This window comes from Chelmon rostratus, chromosome 13 (assembly GCF_017976325.1).
Source record: "Chelmon rostratus isolate fCheRos1 chromosome 13, fCheRos1.pri, whole genome shotgun sequence".
Classification (NCBI taxonomy): domain Eukaryota; kingdom Metazoa; phylum Chordata; class Actinopteri; order Chaetodontiformes; family Chaetodontidae; genus Chelmon; species Chelmon rostratus.
Window position 1 is genome coordinate 1,495,314 of NC_055670.1, and position 13,051 is coordinate 1,508,364.

A 13,051-nucleotide genomic window follows, 5' to 3' on the forward strand; every position below is an offset into this window, starting at 1 on the left:
AGAACTGGACAGGCTCGAGACTTTAAAATGTAATCAATAAATATAAATAAAGAGTTGATCAATTCATCATTTATGTTGAGTTTCAAAACATCAATCAGTGTGCCAGGAGGAAATTTGAGGCACTATGACAAAATTACAGAAAAAATTGCATGAATAACCAGCATTCAACTGTTTCTGTATGTGAAAGAACAGTTTTGGAGTGTAGTGGATGCTGCTATTTTAATAACTGTATCCCACAGCCAGGTCAAGACTTCTTCTCCCTATTAAATGTGTTATGTCATATATGATGCACGTGACATTAAAAATACATTTCAAGGAATGCAAATTGTAGCTCTATGACTGTGCATGCTTTTGTAGAAATTCCCTGAAATTACTCCAATAGATACATGATACAATACAGTTTTTATGCTAAAAAATACAGTAAATTAATAGAAATTTAGCTCAAAAGGAAGACATGTCGGTGTTTTATTAGCATGTCACTATTTCATCTTAAAGTGAAAAAATTCCAGTAACACTTGCAGGTCCTTTTCACAGGACACATGACTGACATGACATAGCAGGAAAATTATAAGTGGAACCACTATAACGACTGGTATTTTGCTTGCTAGCTTACTGAGACACTACAGTAAATAAAGTAAAAAAAAAAAAGTGTGAATTTTGTCCAATTTTTACACATTTACACACACACACACACACTACAGGTTGAATGATCACAACAAGCACAGAATGTTTCAACATACAAATGGGCATATGAATATTGCTATAAGACAGACTCATAAAAATGTGAACCTATCCTTTAATGGAACAGAGCAATCATTAATGTTAATGTTAATGATGTGCTTGCCTTTGTTTTTCCTGTTATAATCCATCAACTTGACGCCTGGGATACAAAAAATAAAGAATAAACCAAAAAAAGGTAGAATGAACTATATTGAACTGCACCTGTATATATAACTATATCTGGACCATTCTATAAATGCATACTTTGAGCAAAACAAGAAAAAAATGCCATTTTTACCTTTTTCCCAAAGTCTATCAGTACAACATTGAGGAGGCAGTCTGTGCAGTTCTTCATAATGGGTTTTTTACCGGATGGAAATCCACTTGATAAGACAATGCTCATGGTGCTGAGTCTTCAGAATTTAAAACAAATTAAGAGCTGCAATGGGACTCCCTCAGTAAGCTAAATTTTAACAGTAAATGGTCACATTTAGGGCAGGCACAGCAATAAATCATGTTTGAAGTTATCTAAGAGGATCTGAATGAAGAACAATACCAAGCGGGGTGTGTAACTTCTCCTCAGACTCCTACCACCACTGTGTTTTGGAGCATGTTCAGTCATTTTACTTTTATGGGCAAAATGAATGATGTTGAAAAAATCCAAAAAGAGGGCACACATCTCTACCCCATTGTAAAACCCAGCACACAGCATGAGTGACCCATGTCGGCAACATCTCTTAATACACCCACCAGCAACCATATTTGGTTTACAATTACAGGTCACAGTGACACCAAACATGGCTGAAAAGTGTATTCAAACTGTGGAACATTTAAATCTTTAGGCCAAACATCTGATCCCTAACCAGTCCTCATGTTTAAAAAAATGAGTGGTGTACATAGATTCTCCCATACTTTCCATCTATATTAAATTCTGTGACCTTATAGTCCTAATGTGCTTTTGATTTGGTAAAGTGAAACCAACTGAACTGCACAAAAATCTGAATAATTGAGTCAGACTAACATTAGGTATCAATAGCTGGTCCCAAATTGGTAAAACACACACATTCATTAAGCTCACAGTCAAACAAAAAAGACTGTGTGAACAAAATGTAATGTACAAAGGTATTTATTTAAGCAAATCCTCCAAACCAAACTGACAAAAATAGAGCAAAATTTGTCATCACCTTGCAAAATGACCAATATGAGATGGGATGGGCTTGTTTGTTTGCAGTCCTATTGAATAGATGGTTGTTTAAAAAAAATCATATACCTGTTTCTAATCTGCCACGTCTAAAGTTAGGTTAGGTTAAGCCAAATGAAACTACTTTGTTAACCACAGTACACTGGGCGAAAGGTCTGTATGTATAAACTGCAACAATCAAACATTAAATTATTCCAGAAAGAGAGGGGAAGTGGTTTGTTATCTCTACAATGAGGCAATATAGTACAAGTTTAATCTCATCTCAATTTCCTCATTTGTATTTACCTGTTCAGATTGTTGAAGTTACATCATCATTAGCCAGATAATGATGTAGCATTCAATATTCAACCAATACTTTTCCTGATATTTTTACATCATTGGATACTGAATTATATTTTGAAGACAATGTTTCTAATCATTTAGTGAGATATCCAACACACTGTGGAAGATAGAGATGACTATCATATCACGGTTGGAAGCTTCTCTTTATTTTCTTTATGTTAGACAACAATAATGCCTGTATACAGTACATGCATTTCCACCAGAGTGGTACAGTGTGAGATAATAACCCTTTAGCGCCCTGACTGCTCAGTAGGCTTCTATGACATGTTGCTGAGTCAGGGATTTGAACAATAGAAGCCCTACATACTTTTTTCACATTGAGCAAGTATAAAAGTAACGGTTACCACTGACAGAAACACACAGCAGCCACAGCTCAGTCCTGAGGAACAACCAAACAACCATGACCATGGGCAGGGTAGGTACTGGGAATGAGCCATCCAAAAAACAAGTCCACTTCAATTTCCAATTTGGAAAGCTCTTAATTAATTGTTATTGGATAGTCATTAAAAAAGCTTCTGGGAGCTCAGTGAAAATGGTACTATGAAGCACTGCTGTGTTTTCAGATCATCTTCTATGAGGACAGGAACTTCCAGGGGCGCCACTATGAGACCAGCAGCGACTGCCCTGAGCTGACCTCCTACCTGAGCAGGTGCCACTCCTGCAGGGTGGAGAGCGGCTGCTTCATGGTCTACGACCGTCCCAACTACATGGGAAACCAGTACTTCATGAGGAGGGGCGAGTACGCTGACTACATGAGCATGATGGGAATGTCAGACTGCATCAGGTCTTGCCGTATGATCCCCATGGTATGAAAGGATATTCATTATCTACATAGTATTTCCTTCAGATATATTTGTACAGTTTTCTGATCTTTTTTTGTTTGTAAATATATTGCTCTACAGCACAGAGGATCCTACAGGATGAGGATCTATGAGAGGGAGAACTTCGGTGGTCAGATGAAGGAGCTGATGGACGACTGCGACAACATCCAGGACCGCTACCGTATGTCCGACTGCATGTCCTGCAACGTGATGGACGGCCACTGGCTGATGTACGAGCAGCCCCACTACAGAGGCAGGATGATGTACCTGAGGCCTGGAGAGTACAGGAGCTTCAGGGACATGGGCATGAGTGGCATGAGGTTCATGAGCATGAGGCGTATCATGGATTCCTGCAACTAAATTTTCAATAAATTCCATGAAGTAAATTCCATAAAGTAACCCACTGTTCTATTTTGTCTATACATGGTAAACTTCCTTGCACATGCAAGAAGTGCATAAAGGAAAATAAAGATTAGAATTTGTACAATTTGTTTCCAGAGTCTTGTAATCAATTCAAGATTTGATGGGATTTAATCATCAAATTGTCTTATTTGGTTTTACATCAGAATTCAAACTCACATACAGATCAATATTTAGATGACTGACTGAATTCTTTGACCCTTAAAATTTGGCTTCTGAAACAATGGTGAAGAGTAGTACTCAAAGTAGTTTTGAATACATAGTTCATTATGTTAAGTGGTTGGGTCGAGGCAGCTGGCCGCCTCTGCTTGAGCTTTCTGCCTATTAACAGAAAATTCTGCCCTGCCCTCGCCAAGTGCTTGTTCTATAGATAAAGAGTTTGGTCTGTACCAGCTCTAACCAAAAAAACAGCAAATAAATGAGGGCTTCAGGCAAAGACACTACTGACTAGCATTATAGCTATAACAGCATAGTGTGTTTGGATGCTGACCTGTACTTGGGCCAAAATGACAGAATACAGTACCTGTGCCGCACCAATTCTGACCACTATTTTATTAAAGTGCAATTCAAATATGCTATGTATATATATACATATCCAACAGACAGAACCACTGAATTTCACTTGAAGTTAAAAAAAAACAATACACAGTTATGTTTCAGACAGGGCTGTAATTGTTTAGATGTATAACTGCAACATAGAAGGAAGAAATGAACACAATTCAGTTTTTCAGCCAGCAGCTTGGATCAAAGATGCTTTAAATCCAGGGCAAATCTTGCACAGTGACAGTCTAATGAGGGCCAATAGCAAATTTCCAACAGTTCAGGGGAGCTAGAATGAGGCGGAGTCTACAGGTGAATGTACCAGTGAAGGTGGGATTGATGCAGTGATGGTATCTCTAAGTAGTTTGGCATTAGCTGCTAAGATATAACAAGAGCATGTAGAGCATTGGCACTTATTGTAGTTTATGAATCTTAACTTCATGACGTCTACAGGGTTATGTGTCGTAGTTATTAATACTGGCTCTGACTGAACTTACTGTCTTTCAGCCAAATGTTCAGTTTCATTGTTCTGGGCAGCAGCTTGCCACCTTTAACACCTATAAGCCTGTAAAGTCTGTTTCAGTCAAAGCTCTTTATATAGAACATAATTAATTTTGTGTCATTATTGTACATCCACTCGTTGAAATGAACAGCATAACTTCCGTAATGGTTATGTTTAACTTTGCAAAAGCTGATTCAATAAATCAAAGTCAGGAAATAGGTCAGAGAGTAATGAGACAGAAATTGCTCGAAGATGAGACAGAGTACTGACTGTAGAAACAACTAATTACAAGAAGGAAACACATTTGAAGATAAATCTACTTTTTTCTGTCTCAGGTTATGTGCTAGCTAATAGTGACATTTATGGCAAGCTCTTCAGATAAATGACCCTGTCTGCAGTGCATCAATCATAACTTGTCAAGAAAACATTAGCTACGTATGTGTGTGCGTGATTGTGTAACTATTGTTTCTGAAGAATGCTGGTGTGAGCCAGAGGTCCATTATGTGTGAATGTGTAACATTATTTGAGAACAGTTAACAGAAGTTGTACTCCTGTAATCATGTCTGTCTGTATATCGACCTTGTGCCATTAACTGTATTTTGGACGTTGGTGTTGATTGTGTAAAGAATGTGTCACTATTCATACTACATTAAATAATGGGAGTTTAACAGCATTTTAATCACCTCTTGCTGTTGTAGAAGATACAAACACACAAAAACTGATCTGAAATTATGTTTCTCTGAAGGTTCATGGTCTCAAGGCCTCTCCAAACATGTGCCCGAAAGTGTGATAAGCCTGGCATAGGAGCCGATGCAAACATCTCCCAACCCGGAGAAGCACTCCAGTTCAACAATTTCATCTTAAAATAGACCACTTTGATGCATATAATGAATATAAAAAAGAGTGACCTGGATATATATGCAGAACAATGGAAATGTTGCAGCACAGTTTGAGTTGCCTAAACTGGCTTGCATGTTCACTTTAACAGGTGCCTCAGAAATGTCACTGTGACTAACCCAATAAAAATTAACACAATGAACATTTTGAATTCCATAAAATTTTGCGGAGCAATTTCATAGTATTCACTAGATTCTCTAAATGCCATGCGAAGGGTATGACATTTCAAGACATGAGAATATTTGGTATTTTTGATCAAATGCAAACAAATCCTACAGTGATAATAATCCCTAACTCATAACCATAATCATGACACTCCATATTGATTTATTTTTTCTAACTAACTGACTTTACTAAGTCAAGGGCAGTATGTAGTGTTAGTTGATAGTTGATATTACCCGCCCTCAGGGATGACACCATACTCATTTCAGATGGCAATGGTGTGCTAATTGTGGTTTTGTTTGAAAATCCCTTTGCCCACTGCATATTTAGCTTTGGTAAAATTTAAACTCACTGGCTCCTACTGTTTTAAGGGAATCAGAAAGATCAAGCTTGAGGTCATTGTGGCTTTTGAATACCCTATTAACAGAATCAAAAGTTATATATTGTGCAGCTTCAAGCAACAATTTTTAGACTGACTCATATATGACCATATACCGGAAAATTCTGTTTAGAGGTTTTGACCTTGATGGTATATGGGTAAGCAACTCAAAACTCTATAGGCTTCCATAGTAGGCTGCTGGGTCAGGACTTTGAACAATAGAGGGGCACACAGTCTTTGTCTCTGACCAGGTATAAATGTACCTTGTTCAGACAGGCAGGGTAGCAGTTCAAAAACAGTTTTCTGAGAGATCTGTGAAACTACCGTGACCAACATGGGCAAGGTAGGAAAAAGTCAAAATTAAAATCAATGTAGTTTGTCTGTATGCATGGGGACAGTGCAGTTATGACATTTGTCATTAAAACCCTTTGATCCTTTTTCAGATCATCTTCTACGAGGAGAGGAACTTCCAGGGGCGCTCTTATGAGTGCATGAGCGACTGCGCTGACATGTCCTCCTACCTGAGCAGGTGCCACTCCTGCAGGGTGGAGAGCGGCTGCTTCATGGTCTACGACCGTCCCAACTACATGGGAAACCAGTACTTCATGAGGAGGGGCGAGTACGCTGACTACATGAGCATGATGGGAATGAGCAGTGGCATCAGGTCTTGCCGTATGATCCCCATGGTAGGTATAAACCAGCTATTCTATTACGGGTGACAACCCAGAAAAAACTTGATATTAAGACATTAATTAGTTATCATTTTCTCCAAAAAAAATAGCACAGAGGCCAGTTCAGGATGAGGATCTATGAGAGGGAGAACTTCGGTGGTCAGATGCATGAGCTGATGGACGACTGCGACAACATCATGGAGCGCTTCCGTATGTCCGACTGCATGTCCTGCAACGTGATGGACGGCCACTGGCTGATGTATGAGCAGCCCCACTACAGAGGCAGGATGATGTACCTGAGGCCTGGAGAGTACAGGAGCTTCAGGGACATGGGCATGAGTGGCATGAGGTTCATGAGCATGAGGCGTATCATGGACATGTGCTAATTATACATTTTGACTACAATAAATGATATAACTTTCCAACTTCTAGTGTCATGGTACAACCCTGTTTCCAAAAAAGTTGGGGCGTTGTGTGAAACGTAAAAAGAAACAGAATGTGGTGACTTGCAAAACATTTAAAATGACATATATAATTGAAAATAGCACAAAGAGAACATATCAGATGTTGAAATAGAAATCTCATTGTCTTTTGAAAATGATATGCCAGCAGCATATTTTTAAAAAGTGGGGACAGTGGCAGCAAAAGACTGGAAAAGAAATGACACACTAAAAAAAAACACCTGGAGGAACTTCTCTTAAACTTGATTTGAGGTGACATGGCTCCTGTAAGACCACATAGTCTTTTGTTGATGGGGTCATGAGCATTTGGGCAAAGCCCTATTGTTGTTACTCTCCTGTTGTGGAGTGTGACCTGGGAAAACAACATTTGGGCACATACCAATGCAGTGGTGATTTGGTCCGCATGGCTTTTCACAACCTTTGGTGGCATGATTTTACTCCTCCTATGAGAGGAAGTAGTCCTTAGAAATCAAAGGCAAGGATTCAGCCGTGGTATTTAGAGTGATTCAATAGTAAAGAATCCAACATGTTTGGTGTAGGATACCCACACAATAGGATATATCTTACAGTATTATTAAAAAAAAGATTTTGAAATTGTGTTCCTAGTTTTGTGAACACATCCAGTCACTCAGCACAACTTATATTCTGCTGAGAGGAGATACCACAGACTTACCATCTTACCCAACAGACACCACGTAATATGGTGTTTTTGCAAATCTGCGTTTTTATTTTCTGTATTATTGAAACAGAAACCTCCATGCTTGCAACATTGTACCTGAGGAAAAACCAAAGAGCAGCTCTTCCTCAGGTGACTGAGAATGCAATGCAAAATGTGTCAATTAGAAGAGTCCGTAAACTCTTGTATTGTCAGGGATATTATAGTATCCACGAGGCCATCAATAAGGCAGGAGGGGTCGCTGAATGGTTTAATGTGTATGAAAATGATGTGAACCATGCTATGGCCTTCGCCGACACCTCAACCCAATTGAATACCTGTGGGAGATGTTGGACCAATGTGTTAGACACCACTCTGCACCACCACCATCAAAACACAAATGAGGGAACATCTTTTGAAAGAAGGGTGTTCCATGCCCCCAGATGAGTACCAGAGACTTTTATAATCAATACCAAGGCACACTGAAGCTGTTCTGGCAGCATGTGGTGGCCCAACACTTTACTAAGACACTTTATGTTGGTTTTTCCTTTGTCACCCGTCTGTGTATAGTATTTATCAGTTCACCATTTTTCATCCAGATGTAACAATGAATGAATTCAATCTTTAGTGCCATATCATAAATGATGATAAAATTCATGCCAAAGTTAGTCAGCTACCCCATATAGCTGGTTCTCAGGGTGTTACAAAGAATACGCTGACATTATTCACTGAAGGTAGCTAGCTAACGTTAGCTTAATAACATTTAGTTAACCACTGTGCAGCATTATCAAAGATGGACTTGGATTAAAACTCAAATTAGCTGATGACTAGTTCGGTATAACCATAGATTGTACAAAACATGGACATAGTCTTGCCACCTCATCCATAGGTTTCACAAGTGCCATTGTGAAGCTCAGTGACAGTAGCTCCAGCTGTCGACATCTTGGCAGTGCCTGCCTCCACACAACGCCTGGATAGAAAATGGGTAAAGAGGTGGAGTGTGGGAGGAGCTGAGATAAGCCAAATGAAGCCTGGTTGCTAAAACCTAGCACATGGCTATCACTCAAAGCTGCCATTCCCATAATTATGCATAACTGTAAACCTTAATATAATTCAAATGAGTGAGTTCTAGAAAAATTCCATGCCATTTTTTTTTTTTTTTTTTTGGGTCTTGGATTAGTGGAACAGGGGGGAGTTCTGACCTCGACAGCAGCTCCTCTCTGCCAAGTCTACCCTGCCCAAGCTTTAACACGGCTGCTGGACCTCCTGCTCCTCGAAATACAGTTTCCAGTGCTGGCCCCAGCAGCTACAGCAGCTTTCCAGCTGTTTACAGCAGCAACACCAACATTGCTGAGGCTGAAGCATTGACGGTGGCTATGATGGGTTTTTTCATGTCACATATGTCTAGAACTGCACCCTTCTCTCCTGCTGTCCTCGTATTGAAATATTTTCCCGTTAATCTCCCATTTATTCAAGTTGTCTAAAAAAAATAAGTATAACCGCCCATTTGATGTGTTTGCTTTCCCTGCAGTTCAGCAGGTGGCAGTATGTACAACATTAGCTGTAACATCTAGTGAGAAGAAGTCTTACGAACTTAAACAGCTCCCACCAACAAAAGAAGAAGAAGAAGAAGCAGAAGAAGAAGAAGAAGAATGAACATGAGATAAAATACCTGCCAAAAAGGCTAAAAGTTTGTGCAACCATCTTATCAAATAGCAGGTAGCCTGTAGCTAACATGTACCTAATGAAGAGCAGCATTAGTCAAAGTCGTGCCTTTTCTAAAATATGCCACATGGATTTAATGTGAGCCAGCATGACAACTCCGGCAAGCATATGCACACCCAAAAGGAACAAGAACATGCTCCACCAATTACTTACTGTCATGTCTCGTCGGATTTGTTAATGTGTTTTGTTCAAGAGCGTCATGTCTTGTCTTGCACTTCCTGTTTTATTGTGAAACCTAACTCTCCTCTCGTTTCAGGCCCTTGACTTCCCAGTGTGTTTCCCCGCCTGTCTGATTGTCTACCCCGCCCTGATTGTCTCCACCTGTTCCTTGTTGCCTCGTGTATATATAGTCTGCATCTCCCTTTGTCCTGTGCCAGATTTTCTTGTGCCTTGTCCTGTACTTGCCTTGCTATCTAGCGTTCCATGATCCTTGTCTTCTGTGTCCCTGTAAGTCTAGTTATTAGTCCAGCCTTGAATCTTTTGTTTGCTACTTTGTATCTAGCTTTGAATGATTTGACCAGTCTTGCATTTTTGTTTATTACTTTGTTGTCGAGCCATCTTTGAGCCTTTTTCTGTTGTACTTTGTTACATTACTTAGTTTGTATTTTGTCATTTATCCTGAGCGCTTTGAGTTAATAAATTTCCTTTATTTTGAAACCTTGCTGAGTTGTCTGTGGTCTGCATTCTAAGTCCTGAAATTTCGTGCCTCCGGGCTTGTCAGTACAATCTGGCCAAACATGGACTCAGCAGACCCTAGACCCTTACAGCTCAGGGCAGGGAGTAAAGGATCTCCCAGATAGACAGAGCGAGTTACAGAGAACAGCCATGGCACAAATTAATTTACTCACAGAGCAATTTCACCGGATGAACATCACCTCGCAAACGCTGCTTCACCTGCCGGGGAGCCTCACGTTGAGCCGACCGCCATTCCACCGGTCTGTGACCAAACCTTGGGAGCTCCATGCCTCGCTGCTCCTGAAAGATTCTCGGGAGACTCCGGTGGATGCAGATCCTTCCTGGTTCAATGCGATCTGCACTTCAAGCAGTATCCCGTTGCGTATCCAAATGAACAATCCAAAGTGGCATTTAAGTTCCGCATTAAACAATGCCTTCGTCCACGGCCTGTCCGCCGCACTGAAGGACCAGCTGGCTCCACTGGACCTGCCCTCGGACCTGGAAGCCATCATCACGACGGCCATCCGGATCGACTCCCAACTGCGTGAGCGCGAGAGGAATTGCCGGAGGGACAGCTCACGCCAAGGAGACAGCTAGAGACAACCTCCAAGGGAGGAGAACCGCCGCTCACACCCACACCACCACCTCCTGGAACGGAGGAACCCATGCAGATTGGGCACACCAGGTTGACTGCGGAAGAGAGGAACCGCCGCCGTAGGAAAAACGCCTGCTTCTACTGCAGCGAGCAGGGGCACCTCTTAGCAACCTGCCAGGTAAAAGAGCAGGCTCACCAACTGAAAGGAGGGCGCTGGTGAGTCGAATGCCTGAACTGAATCCTCCTCGCGCACTGACAAAGGTAACGTTGAAAATGAACCAGAAACTTAGAGGCACTGATTGACTCTGGGGATGACAAAAAATTTTTTGGACTGGCAATTAGCCAGGGATTTCCAGGTAGCCGTAAAAAAAAACTGTTGCAGCCCATAAACGCCAGTGCCTTGAATGGGCATTTCCTGTTTCAGATCACCCATTGCACCGAACCATGTGAGCTGATCATAGACAATGCACACCAAGAAACTGTCAGCTTTCACTTATTCGATTCAGCACAACACTCTCTCATTCTGGGTTTTCCGTGGCTCCGCAAAAATAACCCCCACTTAGACTGGGAAACTGGGAAAATCCTGGGGTGGGGAAGGGATTGCATGACAAACCCTCCATGCTTATCTGTCCACAGCATAAACACCCAGAGCACAGCTGCAATCGAGATCTCGAAGGAGGAGAGTGAGCAGTATCGGGATTTGGCCCGGGTGCCGCGGTGTTATTGGGATCTCAAGGGATATTGTGTTATTGGGATCTTTTCAACAAAAACAAAGCTACATCGTTACCTCCTCACAGATCCTCAGACTGCGCCATCGAGCTGCTTTCCGGAGCTCCCATTCCCAAGGGGAGACTCTACTCGCTTTCGGTGCCTGAGCGTAAAGCAATGGATGAGTACATCCAAGCTTCACTTAAGTCTGGGATAATCCGACCCTCATCCTCCCCCACAGGGGCAGGATTCTTTTTCGTTGACAAAAAAGATGGGTCTCTCAGGCCATGCATTGACTACAGTCCGCTAAATGATATCACTGTCAAGAACCGCTATCCATTGCCACTAATGCACTATGATTATTTGGTGATGCCTTTTGGACTGACGAATGCCCCAGCAGTGTTTCAAGGGTATGTTAATGATGTTTTGAGAGAATATCTGAATGACTTTGTTTTCGTATATTTGGATGATATCCTGATATTCTCGCCTGACTTGGATTCCCATCAGCGTCATGTCCACCAAATACTCACCTACTGGAACACCACCTGTATGACAAAGCTGAAAAATGTGAGTTTCACACTAATCAGGTTTCATTCTTAGGCTATGTCATAACCAAGAATCAGATTGAGATGGACCCAGAGAAAGTGAGTGTGGTGGCTAACTGGCCAGTCCCGACAAATCGTAAGAAATTACAGCAGTACTTGGGGTTTGCTAATTTCTAGAGAAAATTTATCAGAAACTTTAGCTCTGTTGCTGCTCCTCTCCATGCTCTCACATCTGCCAAATCAGTGTTTCAGTGGTCTCCCGGTGCTGAGACAGCCTTCCAGCGTCTGAAGACAGCCTTCATCTCCGCTCCTGTCCTCACGGTACCTGATCCACAACGTCAGTTCGTGGTTGAAGTAGACGCATCCAACGAGGGGGTAGGGGCAGTTTTATCGCAACGATCTGCTAAAGATAATAAGATTCATCCATGCGCCTACTTGTCACGTAAGCTAAACCCGGCAGAAAGAAAATATGATGTGGGCAATAGGGAGCTATTGGCAGTAAAGACTGCTCTCGAAGAGAAGAACAGCCGTTCCTAGTGTGGACTGACCACAAAAATTTAGAATATATTAAGACTGCCAAAAGACTTAACACCAGACAGGCCCGATGGGCACTGTTTTTCAGCCGGTTCCGGTTCACCTTGTCATACAGGCCCCGTTCTCAGAACACTAAACCGGACGCCTTGTCACGTCTGTACGAACTGGAACCGGCCGCCAAGGAACCCAAAACCATCCTACCACTGAACTGTGTGGTCGGAGGGGTCTCCTGGCAGATAGAAAAGGATGTGCAACAAGCTACTGAGGGTGATGAAATCCCTGCGACCGGTTGTTTGTACCGGCTCGTCTGAGGTCGCAGGTGATCCATCGGGCACATACATCCTTGCTTACATGCCATCCGGGGGTAAAAAGGACAGAGTTTATGATCAAGCAAAGATTCTGGTGGCCCACTATGAAACAAGATCGGACTCCTTCAACCTCTGCCCATCCCTCAGAGACCATGGACACACCTCACTCTGGACTTTGTCTCAGGACTTC

At 41.8% G+C, this 13,051-nt stretch overlaps 2 protein-coding genes across 2 annotated transcripts; both read left to right on the forward strand.

Annotated features, from left to right (window-relative positions):
• Nucleotides 1-2,663: 2,663 nt before the first annotated feature.
• Nucleotides 2,664-3,444, forward strand: LOC121615931 (gamma-crystallin M3-like). The gene is made up of 3 exons (XM_041950466.1): nt 2,664-2,678; nt 2,827-3,069; nt 3,166-3,444. Exons 1-3 carry the CDS (start codon nt 2,664-2,666, stop codon nt 3,442-3,444), a joined length of 537 nt encoding a protein of 178 aa, XP_041806400.1.
• A 2,874-nt stretch (nt 3,445-6,318) lies between these two features.
• On the forward strand, nt 6,319-7,041 carry LOC121615714 (gamma-crystallin M3-like). Its single transcript, XM_041950076.1, has 3 exons — nt 6,319-6,327; nt 6,428-6,670; nt 6,766-7,041. The coding sequence occupies exons 1-3, from the start codon at nt 6,319-6,321 to the stop codon at nt 7,039-7,041; spliced, it is 528 nt and encodes a 175-aa protein (XP_041806010.1).
• Nucleotides 7,042-13,051: the final 6,010 nt, after the last annotated feature.